Source organism: Manacus vitellinus, unplaced genomic scaffold, assembly GCF_001715985.3.
Source record: "Manacus vitellinus isolate BGI_N305 unplaced genomic scaffold, ASM171598v3 scaffold_17_pilon, whole genome shotgun sequence".
Taxonomy (NCBI): Eukaryota; Metazoa; Chordata; class Aves; order Passeriformes; family Pipridae; genus Manacus; species Manacus vitellinus.
The window spans coordinates 10209453-10233929 of NW_021939256.1; the positions used below are offsets into that span (position 1 = coordinate 10209453).

Below are 24477 nucleotides of genomic sequence, written 5' to 3' on the forward strand. Positions count from 1 at the left end.
TATAAATTTTCAATGTTGAGAATGAAAAAGAAATAATAATAACTCATGATAGATTCAGCATTTACCATGCACATTTTCTAGTACCTTTCTTAATAGGAGCTCTGAGGATCAGATAATCTTAAATTAGTCTTCCAAGATTTTTAAATCTATGGTCTAAGCATCCCTCATGCTCCACAAATTTGAAGAATCTACAAAAGGCAACTAAGAAAGGAAAGTTCAAACATGTTACACAACAACTTGTATGCGTGAAATTCTAGAGCTTAAAGGAATATGAGTAACCATAGAAAAGGAGACCTTTTGAGACAAGCTCTGTTGCAATACTAATCATTGAGCAGTAGTACAAAAATGCCACAGATCTTTTTTTCATGTAATACAAAAACTGTCATTGACATTTAATGGGGCTGGAATATGTTTCTTTTAGCCTGATGAAATACCAGTTCTCAAAGTGTGTGAATGTAGATGGCATATACCTTGAAATACAAGTGTTCCATACTTACCCATGCTTATTCTTTCATTAAAAACAAAAATTGTTGGAATGATCCAAAGAAAGTCACATATACAATGAGGCCTTTGGGACACAAAGTGAGAAGCATGAGTCATGTAAATGACCATCTCAAAACTGGACTGTTTTTGTGGAAAGGTTGAGAGATTTTACCACTTCTAGATGTAAATTGACCCTTTAGATACCTAACTCAATAAGGACCTTTAAAGGATAATTTTTTTATCTATTGGTGTTAAAGCCAAACTAGAATTACACCAGACAGAAATTGGCAGTAGTTGCATTTCTATACCAAATATTATTCATAACTCAGTTCTTAGAAAAAAGGGGGACTATTGAAGCTTAACTTCCAATATGAGAATTTCTAGGATCTTCAGGAAGATTCTCGATCTGAAGAATGGCTGTCAAAATGTTAAGACAAAACATAGAATTTAGAAATGCAATACTTTCTCCTGTTAGGAGATGTTGCTTCTGCATCCACACAGATTGACAGAAACTCTAAAGCTGTGCTCTAGATCTGCAACCAGAAAGGCTGGATCAACCTCATCTGAAGAATTTGGGCATGTTATCCTGTGGAGGGAGGAAAGAGGACAGTTATTGTATCCCCTTCGCATCTCATGCAAGATTTAAAGGTTTTTCAAAAGTCCCACAGATTTTTTTTGGCCTTTTTCTGCTGATACTGTTGAACAATAGCAGATCACAATATGGCACTTTTTTTGGTAATGTCTCTTGACTTGCATCACACTAGGCCAAGTGGTCTAGAATTCTACTTTTAATTTCAGCTGGTTCTTTAATCTGGATTCCTAGTACATGGTGATTTATATCCAAGCAGCTAACAGCATAAAGCAAAACACAATATCAGTTTAACATAGTAACAACTCTTAACATTGTGAGGCTAAAGTGCTCTGCAAAATGTCATATGTCACTGTGAGTAGTTTATATGACTGTGCATACATGGAATAGTCATACAAGTTATATGGATACAGTAAACCAACAAAAAACATGTGACATTAAGCATTTGGTTCCAGTTAATACCAATGGAAACTGAAGTTTCCGAGCTCCAGGCAGGAGGTTCTCATGTCATCCAGTCATAGACATCCATTTCATGGTGAAAATGTAAATTTCTCTCCAGAGTTCTGAAAGTTTGGTTCCATCGGTGTGTTCAGAAAGTGAGACTTCAAAAAGATCTGACTCTCTTGACTCCTTTCTTTTACATCCTCTCTGATCCACAATTTTGGTTTTGATTAGGAACATTTAAATGGGGACTGTTTTTAATCTTTCTATCGGTAGGTTGTTGTTACTATGGAGCAAAACTTTTTCAATAGACAACATTCCAAGTGGGTTATAAATTTTATGTTAATATAGAAGAATTTTTTTCCTTTTTCTCTGACAGTTATTCCTGATTTGTCTGTATTACACCAAATGTCTTCTCTCTTTATTACTGCTTAGATTAAAATCAAAGAAAGACTGACTATTCCCAATCAAGCTTATAGCACAGAATGTATGGGAAATTAGAACCGCACAAATACATTATCCTTTTTCAAACCATCAGTGTTCCAAAGTGTTGATTCTATACTCCTAATTGGTATTTATTCTTTGAAAGTAATGGAGGAAGACTTCAGACTTATGAGAGTTTTGAGATAAAATGCTAGGCTTGTTGACCACAGACTGGTGAGATATTAAACATAGTTTTTTGCTTCCTTCTACATTGCTTACAAAGTGAGGAGAAATCACACATCTGACCACACTGCAACTACTTAATGCTGCTGTAAATAGATCATAATAAGCATGTGGTATATGTGATTGTCTGTGCTGATAAATGAAAGGGTGTGAATTTTTCAGCATCAGTGGAAAGAGGGGAACAAGAAAAAAACCTTCCTGATTGCAGCTGCAAATGGTAGCAATTTTTCCTTCCTGCATTAATGAATGTAATTCATGTAACGCATATTACATCATTCAACAGCAAATTCTCGTGTTCATTTCACAGACAAAAAATATTTTAATTAAGAATATCAATGAGTAATGAAAATCCACTTCCAGAAAAAGCAAAGAAAAATGCTTCTTTGGCCGTGTAGAGAAACCATGATGAGAATATAGTTTATCAGTGTAATAAATTCATTTTCCTATAACTCTTTACCAAAAGAACCTCCTTTAAGTCATGTTCTGGTTTATTTGACTGTTTTGTTTCTAACGTTCCTTTACATGCAGTATTTGACTGCAAACCTGCATTTTACAGTCTCTAGTAATTGAATCACTTCATCTTCTATAAACATCACAAGTTAAAAGAGCTTTCAGCATCTGAACTCCAACACAACATACAAACTAAAATAATTTGTTGTCTAGAGACCATAACAAATTTTAATGTGCATTTACAGAGTAAACAGAGGGCTGAAGGGAGTCAAACCAGTCAAAGTGAAGAATATTATTACAAAATCCACACATTACTAAATTACAAAGTAAAAGTGATGTTTTGTCAAGAAAAGAAATTAAAATGTCTCTCGGTGGCACGACATATAGATAATATTAAAAACTGGCTTGCATGAGGACCAAAGTATGTCTACTCTGAAGTTATATCACACAGACTGTAAGCAATTTACAGAATTTAAGTTAGTTTTGCATATACAGGAGTTGCAAAATTAGAGAAAACACACTGAAATATAGAACGCACACACACACAAAAAAAGATGTATATATATAAACCTCCACACAATCATCAGGGGTTGGCCTAAGTCTGTAATTGCCACCATTGAACAAGAAGCAAACAAAAAGACAGGAAAAAACCTCACAGGGGAAAAAGAATAATATATTAAAAAGAGAAAAAAGAAAAAGAAAAAAAACTCAAAAGAAAAATACCCTCATTTGTTTTCCAGAAACAACATCCTCTAGTCTGCTGAGCTGCTTTGTGGAATTAATTTTCTCCTCCCTATTTCTCATGCCAAAAAAAAAAAAAGGAAAAAAAGGCTTTTTGATAAAGTTTGCGTGTATTTTATTTGGGTCGATGTTAAATCACTATGGTTTGTTTCATTATTTGGCCTCTTTTTGCTTCCAGGCTGGAATGGTTCTTTCAGTGTAGGAAACCAAATGTCATCCATGGTTAATTCTGTAATACTGATGACTCGCAGGCCAACCCCTGAGAAGTCAAGGATGAGGCTTCTCCTTGCCGAAAGAAAAAGAAACTAGGTCTTGCTGTTACAAAACGTTTGATTACATCACACCAGTTCTCTTCAAATAAAATATCAGTGATACGCCAAAGAAAATAAGATATATCAAGAAAACGTGGTATCCTCTTCTTTTTTTTTATAATATTTATTTTACTTTATTTTATTTTATTCATTTAGTAATTTTGTTTGTACTTCCTGAAGAAGGTGCTCCTTGTGTAGAGATTTAGAGTACATTGGGTGCAGAGTGGTGGTTGGAGGTTAGGGTCAACTTTGCTGTCCGCTCCGTGGATTTTACAGGCGATTTGCTCTTTGCTTTAAGAAGAGAAAGTGATATTGGAAAAAGTCAGCACTTTTAGATTAAAGCAAAGCACCCTTCACAAAGCCACAAACAAGAAGCAGGACAGAAAGTCCATGGCTTGTAGCTATCCTCGCACCTGCGGAAGAAGTTATAAGATATTCGCTCATCTTGCAGATTTCCAATGCTCCTTATAAGGCTGTTTTAAACACATACATTTATATATTTAATTAGCTCGCCAGGTTGGCTCTGGTGCCCATGAATGTCTTGGCATGCACTGCAAATAACAACACATACAGAGTATTTCAGTCCCGGGGAAGGTTTTTGTTTTGCTTTGCTTTGCTTTCTCATCTGTCTTTTTAAACAATGTTATCCAGTGAAACCATATGCTAAAAGGGACAAACCCAAACACCTTCCATCTCAGAGTGTTCTTTACAAAATCATTTCCAACATCACATCATTGATTACTTACAACAAAATCATCTAGTGGCTAAAGAGTGTTTTCTTGTAAACTGGAGGAGATCCTGACAAATGGTTGTGCTATTTACAAGGAGGAAACAGATTGCTAAAGTGTTTGGATTATTTTTTTGGGGAAACTAGATTTTCCCAGAGGTTTATTTTTAAATAAAGCTATGAAAACAATGGTACATATCATTATTTCTAAACACGTGACTTTATATTTAAGCATGTTAGCAGAAAAAAAACACTCAGGGCTAGACTAATTAAACTGAAATGTCCGCACACCAAGAATATAAGTATTTAGATGTCTTACATAGCAAGTCTCAGGGCTTGATAACTCCCTATATCATATAGAATCACATTCCAAATTTGAAACATATTACATGAGGTGAAAACTATAAATTTAATTTGGTTGTACTATGAATAGGAGTTCCAATTATAACAGATTAATGCATGATCAATAGATTTTATATCTGTGTTGTATATTTGGAAAGTATTAACGTTATTGATAGTGACAGGCATCAGTTCTACAACGAAGTAATAATGGTGTTATAAGCAGTCTATGATAATGATGGACTTGCAATAAATAGTTATTTTTAAAAGAAAAATCTATTGATCATGTATAAGCTATTTTTGTAAAAAATTTATTACTAAGCAGGATGATGAATTTCATTGCAGTCCCAAAAAGCACATTTGTCTCCTCATCAAGACTATACACAATGAAAGCAAAAAGAACTCCAGGAAAGTGCATTTTTTAAACCTTGCAGATATTTATCAGTAACACAGTTTCTTTATATCTGCTAGCTATGGTTATAAGTGTAGCAAGAAGTGTTTCTGTCCCTGTCTTTAGTAAATTTTTCCCTTCAAAAATGGGGATTAAACTAAATTCCAGATTTAACACTGCTTAGTTTAGTAAATATGTGATGTGAGATGTTGCATACATAGCAGTTGCCATGAAGCACTCTTAGTCCTCTGTCACATACACAAAACCTTCTAAGTAACAGTGATATTTCAATTATCCACGTGTGAACTGAATCTCTAAATGAATATTAACTTTTAAATGGAATCATCTCAAAGACATTACTGAGATATTTCAAAGAAGTCCAAGGGAACTCCGAGTTTAGTTCCTACTGAAAGAACACAGGTAGGGAAGCCTACTTATCTCCTGCCCATCTGATAATGCTACCTGCATTATTACTTGAGCAATATTCAAGTACACTGCAGCACTTTTCTGAGCATCTCAAAACACTTACTCTGTATTAGAAATAAGCAAACACAAGCAAATTGACTGTGACTTCTTTCTGGGGCTTGTTCTCACACAGGTAGTATTTATGAACTTGAACTTCAGGGTTAAGGTCAGTTTGGGTTTTGTTGCAGCATGGATTTGTTCTCTCTTTATGTAATGTGTAAATTTTGTAATTTGACAGATTATTACAGAGGGTTTTCTTTCCCTAATAAGGTTAGCAGAACTTAGTTACAACCTTTGTTAATGTTAGATCATTTCATGATGTATTCAATTATTTTCACTTGTTTTATTTCATTGAAATGAGTTTTTTTTTGATTGAACTAGGGAAATACATGGCTCAAGACCACTCTAAAGAGGTCTTTGGAGATACATTTCCTTTGCAGAAAATATATATAATACAACTCAGAAGAATCTCATGCATATTTTTTAAAAGAGCTTTTTTAACAATTAATAGTGTTGCGATTTTTGAATTTGAAAGCTGTAATGTGTGGAGGAGAAACAGTATGATATAAAATAAGTTTGATAAAATATTTCACAGTGGAAAATATTTGCAGGGAAAAGTTTCTTTGATTTTTGGGTTTTTTTGCTTTTTTCAATATGACAATCTGTAGATCCCCAAATTAGGGGGTAATATATGATACAAACTCATGATAACCTTTGAATTTATAGTGTTCAGTTTCTGCATAAATCATGACCTCCCTCCAATTGTTCTACGTACATGTTATTCCCTAAAAAGCAAGTCTATTTTTCTTTATCTTGCAGGGGATTTAGGTTAGAGTACAAGTAGTAAAAGCAGGCTAAAGCAATTCTGAACACATGAGAAAAAATTTAGGGAAAATAACAACTAAAACAATTTCAGCTTCAATGTGAAGAAAGAGGCTATTAGGTTTGTTGGAAAAAATTGTCATAGGCAGTGTCCTCTGTGAGGTTTTGGGAACCAGTTAGTATATCCTAATCTGGTTTAATAATTTCCAAAATGCTGTCTAACCCAAGATAATAAATTTTCAATAATATATCAGCCCAAATAAAATTGCAACATGCAGTGACATGTATGGCTATTAGGTGTGGTCTTATCTTTTCAGTGATGTTTTATGAAATATAAACCTGTATATTCAGGTTGGTTTTTTTTTCCCAGAGATGTGAAAAAGAATTGTATTTGTTTTTTCATGAACCCAAGTGTTTCTTTAGCTTTTGAAAGAGTGAAAACTGCCAATGAAGAATGAGGACATAGCAAAACTGAAAGCAGCTTTTTTAGACTTCTTTTCTTTTTCTGTTCTATTTGCTCATATTTTATTATTTTGTTTTTCCTCTTCAAAGAAGATGTGATGAAAAATATTCAGAAATTTCCATTTTGACTTCAAATCTGAAAGTCATAGGGTGCTTAAATCAGAGACTCAGTTCCACCATTTTAAACTTATGTCAGAGGCAAGGTACACATCAAAATCCAAATTAAAATATCTTGAAAATTCAAATATCTTGAAAATTCAGAGTATCCAGATTCAGACTTTTCATGCAGATGTATTTTAGTGTACTGTTCTGACCAAGACTTGAATCACTGGAACTGTGAGCAAAGTAATGTAAGTTAAAACCTGTCTCTCTGGCTGTGGTCTTGATAAATTGATTACTCATTACATATTCATTTCAAGCATTATTTTCTAATAACACAAGGACAGCTAAAATAAATTTTGTTGCACGTCAACAACACTGGGTAAAACTGGACAGCAATTATGTAACCCTCAAAAACAGTAACTCAGAAGAAGCAGCGTAGTATAATGTATGTGTATTTTGTTTCTACATTATTAATTAAACTCTACTTGATGTGTGTGTCAGACACTCTCAGAGTTTCACCTATCAGCCACTGAGATCCAGTTAAATTCTTCCTGTGAAATGTAAATACTTATTTTTCTTTTACTTCCTGCTACTAACACACATCCAAAAGAGCAAATGTCCATGAAATACTTAGCTTTCTCCTGTAAACAAGTACCATACTGCCAAAGGCATGTGATTATGAGATAAGTTTTTGTGCCACGGCATGAAAGAGTAGTTCATACCATTAAGGTGTTTGAAACCGTGTTTTATTCAAATTCATGGTTTTCTTAAATGTTAGGGATACAGAGAGAAAAAATTGTGATAAATAATTGTGACCTTAATGTTTAAAATAATAAAAGCATCTCTGTCAGAAATACTGAAGCATATTTTGTGGTTCATAGTGTATGGACCACACAGGTAAACATCAATTTTGTTTTGTTAATGAAATCAGTTTTAGAGCATCTAAGTATAAAATAAAGCTATCAGAAGTTATAAATTCTAGTAAACCCTAACTGATCAAAAAGGTAGTTACTCATTCCATGCCTGAATGACTACATTCCCTGGCTTTCACTACGATATTGATCAGACAAAATTTGTGTAAAGATACATGGGATTTTGGGAGACAAGCAGACAAAAGCAACTACTGGTTGAATAATTTTACCCGTTCATTTCCTCACAACTGGATGAAACACTGAACTGTAAACGAAGCAGCTGCCTTGGGCACTACCAATTTTAGCATCTCCTATTTGTTGGAGTACCTTGCATGGTTAACCACCTGGGGTCTTAAGCAGTTTTCATCTGCGCTTCCTAAGATTTGGGACATAATAGCCTCCTGCATTCTGAGCCTCATACCTGTCAGAGACTCTGAAAATTGCCTTCTTACAGTTAGGTATACAGTGAATAGCGTATTCTCATATAAATAACAGAAGGAATCTGCAAATTCAACAGCACTTCTTTACTATTTTATTAAACGTATAAGTTTAGTTAGGGTATCCTTGAATTTCCTTTAATTAGTAACCCACTGATCAATGCCTGAGCAGTGTCCTTGTTTTGTGCTGACCAGTACAGGAGAAATACAGTCAGTCACATGAAAATCCATCCTAGATTCTCAGTATGTATTACATTATACCAAAATATCCTTACATATATATGGGATTGTGCTGAATATGAATTAATTTTGCTGTTCTACTAATTTTTGAAATCTTGGAAGTTTCATTTTTCAGGAGTTTGTGCTGATGTTTTTCATCTTTAAGTGCCTGGTCTGCTGTCTTACAACATTTAGCTTTGCTTTATCATGTTGGATTTTACACAACCTTCTTGTGAGCCCCAGTTGAAAACACGTGAAATCATAATTTTGCATTATTTCCATGTAAAGTAAGTAAAAGTTCATGAGACACTTGCCTTAATTTTACTGGGGACATAAATTAACTATAAGATTTCTTGGAGGACATTTGCTGTATCATATACATAAAGATAAATAAAATCAAGTATGGTTGATTTTATTTGAAGTTTTATTTGAATATGTCTCACACAGGTTTTTAATAAACAGATTTTTTTCTCTCTGGCCTATCAATTGCTATCATCCTTGTTCCTCTGAATTGCATAAATCATTGTTGTATATATGTCTCTTATACTGCTGAGATATATATACCCCTTTTCCTCTTCAGAGGAGTGACTTCTCATGTGTGTTTTAAGGCTCAGTCATCTGTGTTTGATTTTGAGGAACTGAATAACAGAAGATGACCAGTAAGTATCAGATTCAATGCAGATCCTTTTGCTTAAGATTTCCCTCCATCTTTCTCCATTGACTGTACAGTAATCAGCTTAAACTACTGCGAATTGCTGTTTGAGCAAATGAGTTTTTCTTATACACCAGAGGAAAAAGTTCTGAATTTCTGTTTGGGTTTTTTTTCTTTGTTTTGGTTGGTTGGTTGGTTTGATTTTAGTTGGTTCTTTTGTGGTTTTTTTTGTGGGTTTTTTTGTGTTTTGGAAGAAAGCTGCTTCCAAATTGATTGAAGTTTAGAATAGGCTCTGTCTTGAATTTCCCTGAAGTCTACTTAGATTTCACATTCAGTGTGTAGTGCTGTTCATCTGATGTCTGCTCCTTATCTGTCAGGGACGTCTAGAAGAGCAGATAAGGAAGAGGGATGGGATTCTAGATGGATGGTAAATCCTTAGCTTTCACTAGGTAAGGTGCCCAGGTGAACAGATGTGTTCAACCTTGTCATGGAGCACAAAAAGCGACAACTTTCCAACTCCAAATAGAGGGGAGAATTCTGACAGAAACTTGAGCCACAATAACTCCTGGAGCTCTTTCTCGGCTAAGGCAGGCCACAACCTTTAAATTGTTGCCGGCTACACCTAAAGTCATGTTCTAATGTAAATTTGAGATGGTAATACTTGGGAGAAGAAAAAACCTGAGGGGACTCCAAATATAGGTAGCATGTAGGAAAATGATACTTGGTTTCAGGTAGTGGTTTAGAACAAGCCATAGTAAATCTATAAAAGGAGAACAAACAGTAGTATGAAAGGAGAAAAAAAGAAAGAAGAATGGGACTTTGAATGACTTCTGCACTTTCACAATGCCAAGATGGACAGAAGTAAAATTAAGTGTATATCTGTGTGAACAAATATGGGATTTTACATTCAGACTAGTTTCTACATCACTTCCTACATTAAATCCTACCCACAAAAACAACTAAATCTCATCATTCTTGTCCTTCTATTGAAACATATCTGAGAGTCATCATTCTCTTTTTAATTCTTTAAAAATGTTCTTGTTTTTATCTCATTATTTACCGAGTGAGTAGAACCAGGCTTCCTAATTGGGCAATCATGCACTATGAATAAGATAAAAGGATCTCTAATGTCATTCTCAAAGATGAAAATGAGATCATCAAAATGATTCAACCCTGCCATCCTTTCACTTTGAACAGACAGGAGTGAGGGGTGAGGTCCCTAAACATATAATTCAAATGGGAATTTCATCAATATGTATAGATTTTCATACTGTTCTGATAAAACTAGCCAAAAATAACTGTTGAGTTTGAACACAGTTTTTCAGAAAGATGAACTGGATAGTGTACTTGACTTAATCCATTTCGGGTGTAATTTTTGGTCTCTCTTACGTCCTTTATCCTGTAATGCACAACTTCCATTCTCATCAGTGCATTTCCTTCTGTTTTCATATATAGCTTTGTTTAAATTCTGTTCTTAAGTAGTTCAGTACTAAATAATACTTTATATATGAATATGATTAGGAAATCCTGATACAGTTCTACTGGTTTCATGAATGTCATTCGTTTTTGTAGCAGTTATCCTAAGTTTTATTCTAATACTTATGCTTCTTTAGAACATTTTTTAGGCTGTTTTGGTCTGAAAGTGGTCTAGGTATGTGGTCAGGTTGTCCCACTAAAATTCAGCTTCTGAAATTTTAATTTCCTTACCATTTTCATATGATATTCTCCTAAACAAATTTAGAGTAGTAACATTGCAAGTAGTTAGATTCTTATTTGGTGAAATGAAGTGTTGATGAATTGTCTGTGCAGGCGATATGTGGGGTAAGGCGTGTCAAAGTCATAATGATTTTTGAAGCTAAGGGACACAGCTTTCAGTTTTACAAGTCTATATTTCCTTCTAGCAGCTAGAAACATTTTTATGCATGTGTTCAACTTCTTTAAATTTCATGTGATCATCCAAAGATATAGTGAGGTGAGGTCTTGATGTCTCTGAACTGTTCAGTGTATGTAAAACTATGAGTACTTCCATCATCATTTATTTACTATATTATGGAAGCTTTTTAACCTTAATACTCAAACTTCCCTGCCTGACTTTCTTAGGACAATGAGATTCTGCCTACTTTGGTCTCAGAGTCAGAAATGTCCAAGCATCAACCATTTGTAGCAGATATTCTATTTTTTTTCCTTCCTTTATTTGGTGTTTTTAGCTTGCAAAGTTTTCAGATCTTTTCATGTGTATAAGTAACGCAATGCATTGACTTCAACTGTTTCAATGAGAGAGTACTTTTTGGAGAAAAGGTTACTAAAAGAGATGTTTGCAAATAGTTTGTGAAATACCAGAGTTAGCTATTTAAACAAAACTGAAAAGTAGGCCAGTATGCAGTGCCCATTGCAACAAGTTGGAAGATGAGGGGAAGGGGTGCAAGCTCAAGCAAATGCAAGCCCCCGATTGGATGACTGGCATTGTTTCAGAACAATTGGTGGCATGCTTTTTGACTGCTCTTATCAGCACTGGGCACCTTTCTCTCTTATTGTATCCCTGAAAACCATGGACAAAAAATGTCCTAGAATTTTTTTAATGTGTGGCAGAAAAAATAAAAACTGCTGCATTTGTATTCATCTGTGTGAAACAGCTGATTCTAAAGGAAATGCAATTTTTTCTGACTGTCCTATGGTAACCCATCTCCGTCGTATACTTGCATATAGCTGTGCCCTATCCTGAATGAAGGTCGAATTTAGGCTGTTAACAAAAAATATTGAATTGACTCTTTTAACAACTGAATTCTGCTGTTGTAATGAAACATGACTCCAACACAAATTGCTCAGCATTTTAGTAATGTATATATATATATGTGTGTGTATATTCGATATATGCCACTTAGTAATTAAACTCTTAATGGAGCCATTTCTGAAAGATACAATAAAAAATGAGAGTTTTATTTGAAGAAAATTAAAATTGGACTTGTCTTTTTGCTCCTCTGCTTTTTGCACCCTGTTAATTCTTTCATCTATTGGAAAGAAAATTTAAGTGGGTGATACTTAAAATTACTCTATTGATTTCAACAGCACTGTCATAAAAAAAAATATAAAGAGAGTTATTATGACACAGATGGAAGAAAAATTTAAATTTTTTGTAAATATTTCAACATGTGATATCGAATCCCTTTTCTCATTTTTCACACCTGACACTTAGGCTCATAATTGACGTACAGTCAACCTGATCTCCTTCAATTTATATAATTTATATAAGAGCTATTTTCATGGAACTCAGCTAAACTCCCGCTGGGTGAATCTGGTTTCTTCTGTCTGATTCCTAGGTGGTAAGTGTTTTGAGGCAGGGACCATTCCTTTGATCCTTTGTTTGCCTGGTGGATGATGCAGTTGTTTTAGAGATTAGAACAATGGCTCTGATTAGCAGAAGGTGCCTCTGTCTAAGAGCTGTGACTCACAAGCTCTTAATGGGTTTAGCTGGAGCAGTTTAAGATGACAGTGATTTCATCTCTCTGACTCCCCCTCTTATGGAAATTAAACCCCCAATAGTAGGAGTGATAGAAACAAACACCATACCATCTCTTCATTTATCTCAATTTAACAGCTCTGTGTTTTAGTTTATCAGCTGTCATAGAGGCTTATAAATTATGCATTTATGGCAATATAGAGGCTTGACACTGTGAACTGTGAAAGCTGAGAAGACACGTATTTCCTTCTGCCATCCAAATTTGGGGCAATAACTTCTATTGGAGCAAGAAAGATACTTTGGGTGGCAACATTTTAAACAGTAAGAGCTAAATCAGTGTTCACAATCCAAAGCCTCTACCCTTGTTATTGCTGTGTTACAAGTAAAATAAAATTAAAAAAGGGTATCGTGCCTACAACCACAGTACACTAGTTTGAAAGTGGTGTATTGTGAGAATGAAGCTTAAGTATTTGTACCAAATATTGTATTAATTCTATCTTATTCATATTCTAGATTATTGAATTTTCCTGCTTTTATTTCAGATTTTCTCAACCTTTCTCATTACAGTTCTGAGATGTGGAATCAATCATAATATCATTCATCGATATTCAAAGTCTCTTCAGGTAAAAGATGGTCCCTGACTATTAGATATTGTATATGTGGGAATAATTCAATTGACTTCAAAATAAGTAATTGACCTGTTGTTTTGGCAGTGTTTCAGACAGGCACAATTCTATGTAGTCATAATATCTAACAGTATTATTCTGGCAAAGGTCTTTGCACCATCTGAATGTATGGCTCCCTGTGAGACCTACTGCTAGTTCTTGGCTTCAGGATTGATTTGTTATTGCTCCTTGACAAAACATCTTGACTTTTGAACTCTTTTTCAGTTACACAGAAGGAACTGGAGATGGATACACCATCTTCTGTAGTCTTGTAAAGTCACTTTTATAATCCTTATAGCCCCATGTCTTTGATTTGATGGTCAAAATCCTCAGTCAGTGTCACAGGCAACAACAACAGTTGAGATAATAACGGCAGTAGAAACAGGACTGGTGGCAGAAGTAGCATTCACATTTGCTCTTTGTATTTCTGTTGACTGATGAACACATAGATTGAATGTTTGAAGCACTGCAAATGTGTCTGTGCAACTAATTTTCACATTTTTACAGCAGCTTTGTTCCAAGACAGTAGCATTTGACAGTAGATGGGGGAACAAACTTCAATGAGGTGGATCTGACTAGAACACCCATACACAGACAGAATAGCAAGTTGCTCTGCCAAACACTATGTTTGCAACTTCCTTATTAGAGGGTAAAATGGAGAGTTTGGAGAAGAGTCTTCTCAAGGCTGACAGAAACGTCATTAGTTGCTCTTCAAATGCCATTCAGCTTTGTCATCAACAAAGAAGGGTTATTATTGTAGCTGTAAAGATGGTAATGTGTCTGGAATATCTTTGAAGCTTTTGAATTAATCAAATGTAAACTCCCTGTCCAGAGAATAAGAAAATATTAAAAGTGTTGAGCTTTCGAACTAGTCTGACCTAAGATTGCAAAGAGAAGCACTAGAAAAAGGTTAATCAAAGTTGAAGAAAAAACACAAAAAAACTCTGACGCAACAAAACCCACCACCAAGAATGCCCTCTCCCCCTGAATCTAAATGAGATGAAAACAGCAGTTTTTAGATTTTTCCTTCCCTTCATTCTGTTCCTAGAAACCTTCACCGTACTAAACATCTTCAGGTGGTACATGCTGGGCAAAGTTTAGATTTTTCTTATAACTCACTCTATGAGTAGAAGAAAAGTCATCTTCATCTTCATTGAGCCAAATTTTTTGCTATTATAGATGAATGATGTTTTTTAAACTTCAGCAGAGTTGTATTCCTTCCAGTCAGGAGACAATTGCACCCATTGTTTTTCATTTTATGTGATGCAAAGGATTTTCATAATGAAGTAGGGCACCGCAGAGGGGAAACTTTCTGTTTCTCATCTGAAGCAAAAATATCCTCTGCTTTGCTGTATATCTGTCAAGTAACAAATGGGTTGTGTTCTGAAGCAAGGAAATCCCATCAGTTATTTCAAGAGCAGGCCCTGTCACATATGCTGCAATCTCTGATGACCCAGTGCAAGCTGTCTGATTGTGAAGCAATAAAAAGCAATTTGAGTGAACTGACAAACAAATCATACACAGCTTCTCCCCCCTCCCTATTTTCTCTCTTCTTCCTTTATATTTTTCTCTTTGTTTACTGCATGTGTGAGCAATCTAGTGGTTATTTACCAAATAAAGTTATATCAGGCATGTAGAGCAAAATTACTGCGATTTTGCTACTGAGAACTCCTGTGGGTGTCTTCTACCAGATCTTTGTATATGACTTTTGTTCCAAAGGTGAGGTTAGTCTGAAAGGTTCATTTTTACATAGCTAAAAGAAAGGAAGAGATATGATTAAGTGCATATGTAGCAATGACAGATGGGCAGTGAAACACACTGCTAATGTTACTAAAAGAAAAGGAAAGATCTCAGTATACACGTGCATATAAAAATTACATTGTAGATGGAGAAGGACAAAATTAGTTTCTTATATTTTGTACATTTAGTTTCCTCTGTGTCTGCTCTCACTGTTTCTCGATGGGCATCATAGGACACAAAAGTGCAGCATCCAAACACCGTCACTTTTACAGAAATACAAGTTACAGTGGAGCTGCCATATATTTAATGACAAATTCCATTATTATCTCAGGAAATCTCAGAAAACCTATTTTCTCTTGTGATTTATCATTATTGCTAATTATGGGCATAACTAAGGTTGAAAATAATACCTCAGATTTCACAGAGGATATGTTTATAACTAAGCATACCCAAGTACTCAGTCTGGTATGGACATATGGGATCTAATAACTCTTCAAACATGTAGAACAAGAAAAATGAACACATACTGGTTCTGAGGGATTTCTCTCCTTAGTTCCTGAACCTGTATTTTTATAAGAGGAATAGAAATTGACAGTAGTGTAGTATCTGTGATTGGCAATGGCAGTGAGGGATGGTTGCAAAAAGTAGATACCATTTTGCTTGTGACAGGACTTAGAACTGCAGATAAACTGAGAAGAGTTTGTTACTGTGTTTAGATGAACTAAGCACTAGGAACTGGAGTTTAAGTATTTGTATGCATTTTGTTTGATCAGTAATTATGCAAAAATAAGGAATTAAGATGTGGGGTTTTTGAAAGAAACATAAGACATTAGTGAGTTCATTCTATATGGGAAGACTTGGCCTAAAAAAAAAAAGGTTAGCTGCTATAAAGACCTTGCATTGCCATCTAAGTTGTTTGGAGAAGATTAGCACTTCTCAAAAGATGTTTACAGTTCCAAGGTTAATAGCTAACTAGTTATTAGGGCTACATCAACTAACATGGTTTGAACTTATTCCATTATTTCAGAGAATCTAAAAAAGGTGGAGCAGCTTCTTTTCAGGAAGAGGGAATGAAAGCTTAAATTTCAAGTAGAAGCAGAGATTGCAGTGTATACAGGTTTAAAATGGGATAGTCATTGCATTATCATCTTGCAAGAATTTCTGAGAACAGCTGAATAACAACAGAACTGTCGCTTGGCTTTTGCTTTAATGAAGTCTTAAGAAAACAGAGACTTGACTTTTTGTTGTGCCACAATCACAATAAGGGTTGGTGCCTCCCAACCTTATGGATATTCATAGTTTGTAAAAGAGTAACTGTGAAACCTAAAGACTCTCTTAGTGAAGAAAACAGTAATGTTGGCCATCACCTTGATGGAGGCTAGAGCAGACATTTGTTCCTTTGCTTTAAGAGGAGATGGAACATAAATAAAAAAGAAAAAAACAACAACACAGAAGTTGGTTTATATCTCAAAAGATTTCAAATTGGACATAATTTTTTTGCTTAAAATAGATTAATAATAAAAGATTCCTAGATTCTGTAGATTAAAACAGAGACAGGAAGGTATGCCATCGGTTTATGAGTATCAACACAGATGAAACATGTTTTAACCCTCTTCTTTTGCATTCATGCCTGATGATCAGCTTCTCAGTGTGATTTATTATGCCAAGAATCCAGACCATTCTGTCAGGTAAGGACCACCTTCTCCTTTTCAAGTCACTCACTACAACTCTGCTATCATCCACAGGAAGTTTTGGCATGTAGTTAGGTTAATAGTTGAATTTGTTACTTCATGAAATAACAAAAAGTTGCTAGAAATGTGAAAAGTCCATATGTAAGCAGACAGAAAATGAACCTTATTGTCACTTCTTCATTTGTAGTTGTTCCCTTTTCGAGTTCTCTGAGACTGATCTTCTTGAGTCTGAAAAGCAACTAATGGTTTTGAGTGCTTTAACAGAGCATTGGCAGAACAGGAAGAGTTTGGAGAATATACACATTTCCAGCACAACAAATGGGATATACACATTCCCAGTACAACAAATTCTTCAGACCTTTTTGTTATCACAAATGTTAAGTCACTTGAATTCAGGCAGCAAAGTTTGTCCAGATTTGTATCCATGAAACAGTGACATTTGGTGCAGCCTGGAGACTATTTAGCTTCCTTTCACCTGAAGTCATTTTAGCTCTTGGACTCCATTTAATTGCAGCATTGTTTAGAGTTACAAGGATTTGTCATAACTCTGTGCTCTTGCCTTTGGAATAAGATAGGTTGTTATGAGTTATGCAGGAAAAAAGTCTGTCACTCCACCTACATAGGACGATTTCTGGATATATGCAGATTACCCTGTCAAATTATTCAGATTCCTGCTACGCTGTGATGGGTTACTTCATTTGCTGCAGTCCATAATTATGAAATGAAAGGGTCAAGATGTGTTAGCTTTGACTTTTTCTTTCCTGACTTTTCTGACTTTGAGTTAGTCATTTAGGGCTTCTTAGTATATTATATGAAGACTGTCTGTGGGAATGTCTGTTCTCGCTAGCTATTTCATCCTATACTGAATCTCCATTACACTAACAATAATAAATATCTCTTTTTTACACTTGCATAGTGTTTTCAGAACAGTGCAAAATACTGAATGGACCTCATACTACTTTAATTTGTCAGCCCTGGCTATTTAGCTCCCTCGCAGTTATCACAGATATTTTTACTTTTGTGTAAAGGAGAATAGCAGAAATATCTATTCAGTTGGGAAATGATGATGTTTTAAAATGGTGGTGACTGTAAACTGCTTTGCTATTATCTATAAATAGATAATTTATAAATTATCTATTATAAATAGATATTTATAATATCTATTATAAATATCTATATAATAGATATTTAATATGCTACATATTAAATATCTATTGTTAAGAAATAAATGAAATTCTGCAGTGTGCTTCAGTATAGAAGTCGAATAGAGTGCTATCTACCTTTCAAAAATAAATTTTGGGGATAAAATATTAATAAAATCAGAGTCAATTTTTCATATATTAGTAGCTGATCTCTTCAGAAATGGCTGAATAGAGAATTCCCAATAATTTCAGAGTGTCATGTTTCCCATTGCTGTAAACGTATTTTACAATAATCTGTGATCATGGCAGTAAAATTTATTGCTAGCCAATAACTATGCACCAGCTCCCTAATATAGGAGAATATTTGATACAATTGCCTATGGTTACTAATATTTCTCCCTTCAAGCAGTATTACTCAACATTAACAAACACATCATAATCAACCTCTATGTCTTTCAAAACATGTAGTTAATAATGATACATTTGTATTCAAACATGATTGTGTGTTCTAGGCTGGATGGATACACTGCTTACATATAGTGTAATCACACAGCTGTCTGTGCATGCATATATATAGTTAGTATGATGATGAAGAAGGGAAAAGTTTCTCATTTGATTAAATAAGGAGACTGTTGATTCTGCATCATAAAAAGAAGACTGTTAATGTCTATGACAACTTCTTTTTGCTTTTTTGAGGTCTCACAACTGTCATCTCCCTTTCCTCAGCTGAAGTTGCTCCTCAAAGTTACATAGAGCTAAACCCCCTCCCTGCCTTTTGTTCTCATGGGTATTTCTGTTAGTGTAGAATGACTGTAAAATGGAGTGAAAATCCAAATCTCACCATAGCTGGAAAAGTGAGGCCAAGATTTTCTGAAGTAAAAGAAAGTAAATCTTGGTTCTCATGAGTTAAACCAATGCTCATCAAAAATATCACAAATAATTAGTGTAGCAAGCGACTATTAAATTCAAATTAGGCCTAATAGTGATTTTTGGTACACTCTGTTTCTTCAGTACATAAGCTACACCTCTAATGAATGCAGAGTTTGCCTGTGCTTTTTCATAAAAAAAAATTAATTTATAACATAAATTATATTTTTATCGGTTTAATTTTTAAATTATTTATGATTGTAATTGTCTGCACTTGATCTGCAGTAATCTTTGCTCAAGTAAAAAATAAGGGATTAGTTTTTCTGTATTGTTTTTTCTTTTTACAGGGACCTTTCCATGTAATAATCTACTGCTCTCAAATTGCCAACGTCCAGTAATCAGTCAAGATATTTCTTGGACTAAAGACATAAACAATACTACAGATTCAATTATATATCAAAAATGATTTAGTGGATTAGCTGGTTTTTTTATATACTTTGGCTGCAATGCAGTGTATTCTGTTGCTACATATTTCATAAACCTCTAACTCTTTTAATTAATTTCACATAGACTGAATAGAAACCAGAGTTTTCCATTTATAGAAAAGTCTGCTGCTTTGAAATGTATAAGTCCAATGGAAAATAAGCAGTATATACATTTATCTGAGAGCAAAGCAATGATAGAATGATGGTTTAATATAAACTGAAATATTTGTTTTCTTTTAACAGCTTAGATGTTTTTTGGAAGAGCTAAAAAGTAAAAGTAGCTCAATTTCAGAGAAGGAGAACTGGATGTAACTTTTAAACAAGTTTAAAAAATGTATACAGAGATAAAATAGTGGTAGCACATACACCAGCTTTTCTAGGAGCAATACAAATATAAGAATTTTCATATGAATAATCATATTGTTCCAATCTGTAATGAAATGTATTTTCCTTATGAAAAAGTTTTTCTAATAGTATGACTGTAAGATGAAAGTGATTTCACAGTAGATGTGCTATTAAATTTATGATATTCACAGCTTTTTATTTAATAACACACTAGCAGAAAAATGATGCATCAGAGCTAATGAGGTTATTTTCCATTATATATTTTAAGATATGTTGTGATTTCCTGCCTTACATTGGGCCCTCAGTGTAAACAGAAGTAGCTCAGAAACCCTTCAACTTACACAGTTTGTTTTCCAGAGGATATTTGATAATTTTCAATGTCTCAATTTTTTATCCTCTATTGCCATCATATAGTGCTGCACCTCCTGTATATTCATAAGCCTTTGCATAACTGTGAATTTTACTGTATCAATGTAGAAAATGCAGACTGATATTGATAATAGGTTATTTATATAGTGCTGAACAAAATCCCCCAAACGAAATGTGTAGTATGTTCATTTCTACATGACAGAGAATGGTGGCATTTCCATTTCAACCCTTGTTTTAAAGCTGATGGTCAAGCACTTGCAGATGACAACAACACATTTTCTGACAAACCCATGGTCTTTCTAAATCCTACACAACAGAGAAACTATGTGGTGTATCTAAGGTTTGCTTAGATTTAGAAGACAAGTTCCTTATGAAAATAGGATTGATACTAAAAGTAAATTAATTTCACCAAATATTGGAAATACAAAAAATTAGGTGACTGATGCAAAATAACTTAGGAAGAAACACATCTGGATGAGTGTTTTATTTATCATGCACAGCCATCTTAAAATGAAATGAGTCATTCACTGACATGGCCCTCTCTCTCCACACACACTACAGGGAAAGCTAAACTTCAATTTGAGAGTTAGCCCTAGGTGGATAAAACCAGTTGAGATAAAATCCACATACAGAAGTTTAAGGTTTTTTTCTTCTTCTGCTCGGAAATTCATTCTTCAAATTTTAGGAAGTAAGCAGATATCAAGAAGAATAGAACCAGAAAGAAGGAGGAATAACTGAGCACCACACTCTTCCTAGTCACAATTCCTGGTTACCTTGTTGATTTAACCTCCTTTTGCATGCTGGTAAGCAATCAAATGAAAGCTCAAAATGCTTTACCATACCTGATTGTGGACTTTGTTTGGGGATTTTGGCTGCTGCTTCGGGGCTGGAGGTGGCACGCACACGCTGATTGGCAGAATTGTGGATGCTACTTGGGACAGCTGCTGAGATGTTTTTACGAGGTTTCATGTCTTGCAACCACATTGGGGATGCCTCAAAGGCTTGCATTCGCCGAGAGTGGCTGTTAGCATTGACCTTGAGAAATGCCTGGGCCTTGTATTCCTGAAGGTCTCCATAGTTGGCATCGGTCACCCTGCACTCATACAAGCCTTCATCCTTTTTCCTCACTTTTGAAATCTGCAGTTTGTGGGAGATGTCATTCCCTTGTACTTTCACTGTCTGCAAATTTGCCAGGAAAAGAAAACAAAGAAACAAATATGTTGTCAGGAATTTTTCTTTCTCTGCAAACTCTACTGACTCTACTGACATAGTGCCAAATTAATCAATGGTGTGATTGTGCTTTCTGCAGGGAGGTTACACCAAGGATGAGTATGGTTAATTGTGTCTATGAGGATGCCTGACATTTTCTTTCCAAATTTGCTTAGATGGTTTCCTCTGAAACAAAATTAGCCTCAGACAAATAACCAAAACTACCATGCTCATTTCAATTAATTGCTTAAGATCATGAATATTCTTAATGAGTTTTCTTATATAAACCTGGTATCTGTGAACTTCTTTGGTTAAACCTTTCCAGTTAGTTGATTTAATTGAATAATTCAGTTTTTGAACTAGTGCATTAACAATTTTGCTGGAGATGTTTTCCAAGATTTAAACTACGTTAATAACTAATTATTAGATTAGTTTGTACTCTTCACTACATTGAAACTGTATATTTGACATTCAGTTTATCTCCTTAAAGTGTATCCAAAGCCTTGGTATTTTTTGTCTGTTAATGATAACAAGACATTTTGTGTCAGGTAGCCTCTTTTGTCTCATTTATATAAGTACATACTTATTGAAAGTTATATATCAGTACATATTCAAGATCGATTTAAGAGTTGTCAGCTGAAAAAAGACTTCTGTTTTATTTTTAATTGGTTTTAATATTTGAAGGCAACATAACATATTTTTGTTTCAGATAATTAAAACACATGAGTAAGTTATACATTCAGAAATATGTGATAGGTATTAAGTTGCATTGGGAAAAGTTAACACAGGTTCCTTTCTGTATATTCATCACTTTAGAGAATTTATATTTCATTAATGTTCTCTTTCTATCTGAATTAATATCTGTTTCCCTACCAGAAGCCAGTTAAAACATGTTCAGTGGTCTCTAAAACTTCAACTTTGAAGAAATTCTGAACCTGGTTTACTTTCACTGTTACATAAACATGGATGTAAAGGTTGCTTTGTGTCATATCAATTACAGGGGTTAAGGAAACAACAGGATGATGAATTCATGGTAGTTAACAAAAGTGGAGAACTGTTAGATTGAAGTTAGCACATGGTATTGGTGATTGTAGAAAACATTGCTTCTGATAGCTTGGCATACTGTAGTCACCAGTGTTGGCAAAGCACCTATTCTGCCTGCTTGATAAATTGAAGAGCAACACTTGTGAATATGTTATTGCTTTAAGGTGCTGCATGGACTTTATAGTCTGTTGTGTTGTACCCAGCTCTGAATTTATACTTGGCAAACTGAGTTGAAAGTATGGATTGCACACTTACAAGCATAATATGTGTGATATTAATTACACAGAAAGTGCTGGATAGTTATTTAAACCATATTCAATAATAATATATCTCTCCTGAACAGTTTATGTTCAGCAAAAGTATTAAAGAAGTTTCATATGAATGGAAAGAGGATGCATAGGTCATATTTTGCCTTCATTTGCTTCCATACAACAGCCACAAAGTTAAGAGTATTGCATAGCACTGGTGAAAAACAGGATTAGTTTTGGCTTTTGCATTTGAAATTTAGAAATTGTTGCACATGCATGTTTTCAGTTTGTCCCTGATTATCATTTAAAACTGATAAAGAGGTGTATTTTAGCAAACATTCAGTAAATTTTAGCATTTCTTTAAAGATTACTAAATGCACTTAAAAGTTTTTTCTTCTTTTCATGATGATAATACTCATACTCTCCATACTCATGGAGACTGAGTATGTGTTCAGAAAAAAAAGAAAAAACAGCTACATTTGTAAAAAGTGACTTTAGACATCTATGAAACATTGACTTTCTTTTTATTACAAATGTAAAATAAATGTTTTATGTAAGCTTATAGAAATACTATAAATATACCATTATGAATTATTATCATAAACAATGAAAGAGATTTGTTACTTCAGAGATGAGACAAGCTTTAAAGCCTATATTGTGTTTCAGTTCTTATAGATTACTACAGAGATTTTAAAGGAGACTATTGATAGGTAATGAATTGTCTGCTAGGCCCGTGTCTAGTGGAATAGTATCCAAAGACTACATGTGGACCTCATTTGTAAGATAGTCTACAAATGTAACTGAATATACGGTCCATGACACAAATTTTTTATAGTGTATGGTGAGAAGTATCATAGGAAATGTAAGTATGGCTAGAATAAGTATTGTTTTGAACATAGTGTATCTCAATTCTCATTTATAAATGCCCTTCAGCTATACCTTGCTGTACTTTGACTTTATGTAATTATTTCATTAGTTGTTTGTAGGTATCAAAAGCAGCAGAGTAAAAGATTTAACAGAAATTATTCACCTCTATTTGTTACTGGTTTAAGTTTTGCTGGTACTTACAGCCTTGGCTGTAGCTAGAAGGCACTTCCAAAGGGATTTTGCCAGAGAAAGGGAAAACTCCTCTGGGTTGATAGAGAACACTCATGCTGCAGTATCTGCTAAGTATCTGTGTTTTTCCACTGCAGTGAGCACCACACCATGACCCCACCACTATACATTTCTTGGGATGCTGAGGAAGGAGGGTCTGAACTATTCTGAGGTCAGAAACAGCCCTGTGGCTGTGCCTGACTCAGGACGTGGGTCTGCTGAGGAAGAGATCCTTTCCCTGGACAAGGGCTGGAGCAACGCTACTCATAATTCTGTTGAGACAACATTCTGGTTTAATCTCCAAAAAGCAGATTGGTAACTCTGGTGTCAGAATCTTACTTTCTTAGAGTCTCAGGGACCAAGAGTGGAAATTACTCCCAAGAGGGAGGTCTTGACCAAAGTCTTTCTGAGCTTTCTTTCTGCCAGAGGGCATGGCCCTGGGGAAGCACCCGTTTAAAGAGCTGTACACCCCACTAAAGGGAAGTGGAGCTTCACAGACAAATTTCAGCCTTAGAACCAGCTTTGGAGTGCTAAGGCAGGCTCAGCAGTTACCCAGGGTAAATGAAAACAAGAGGTACAAGGAAGGATTGGTGCACTGTTTCACAGAGTACAGAGTCTGTCAATGGTCTACTGCCTGTGCCATGCTGGCCAATACCTCCATGCCGAGGAGTGTGGGGGGGTGTATGGGGCAGGGATGCCCTGGCACCTTGCCTGGGCCGGCAAGGAAGAAGTCATAGAATCACAGAATCAATTATTTAGGTTGGAAAAGACCTCTAAGATCGTCGAGTCAACCGTTGAGCTGCGGACTACCAGCCTTCTGCAGCCTGCAGTGAGAATGGGGAGGAGATGCGGGGCAGGAACAGACTCGGCCCTCCGAGGGATGGGCTTTTACTTGGGAAGGGACCCCCGGTC

At 34.9% G+C, this 24477-nt stretch overlaps 1 protein-coding gene across 3 annotated transcripts in view; it reads right to left on the reverse strand.

The window, feature by feature from the left end:
- Positions 1-2477: 2477 nt before the first annotated feature.
- The window catches only part of VSTM2A (V-set and transmembrane domain containing 2A), a 26134-nt gene continuing 4134 nt past the window's right edge, over positions 2478-24477 (reverse strand). Inside the window, exons 3-4 of one of the 3 annotated variants that reach the window (XM_018070133.2) lie at positions 20812-21148; positions 2478-4094 (exon numbers count right to left, since the gene is read on the reverse strand). In XM_018070133.2, the coding sequence (XP_017925622.1) occupies positions 4018-4094; positions 20812-21148 (414 nt within the window). In that variant the 3' untranslated portion in view covers positions 2478-4017. The other 2 variants (XM_018070132.2, XM_018070134.2) reach the window with 2 other exon arrangements.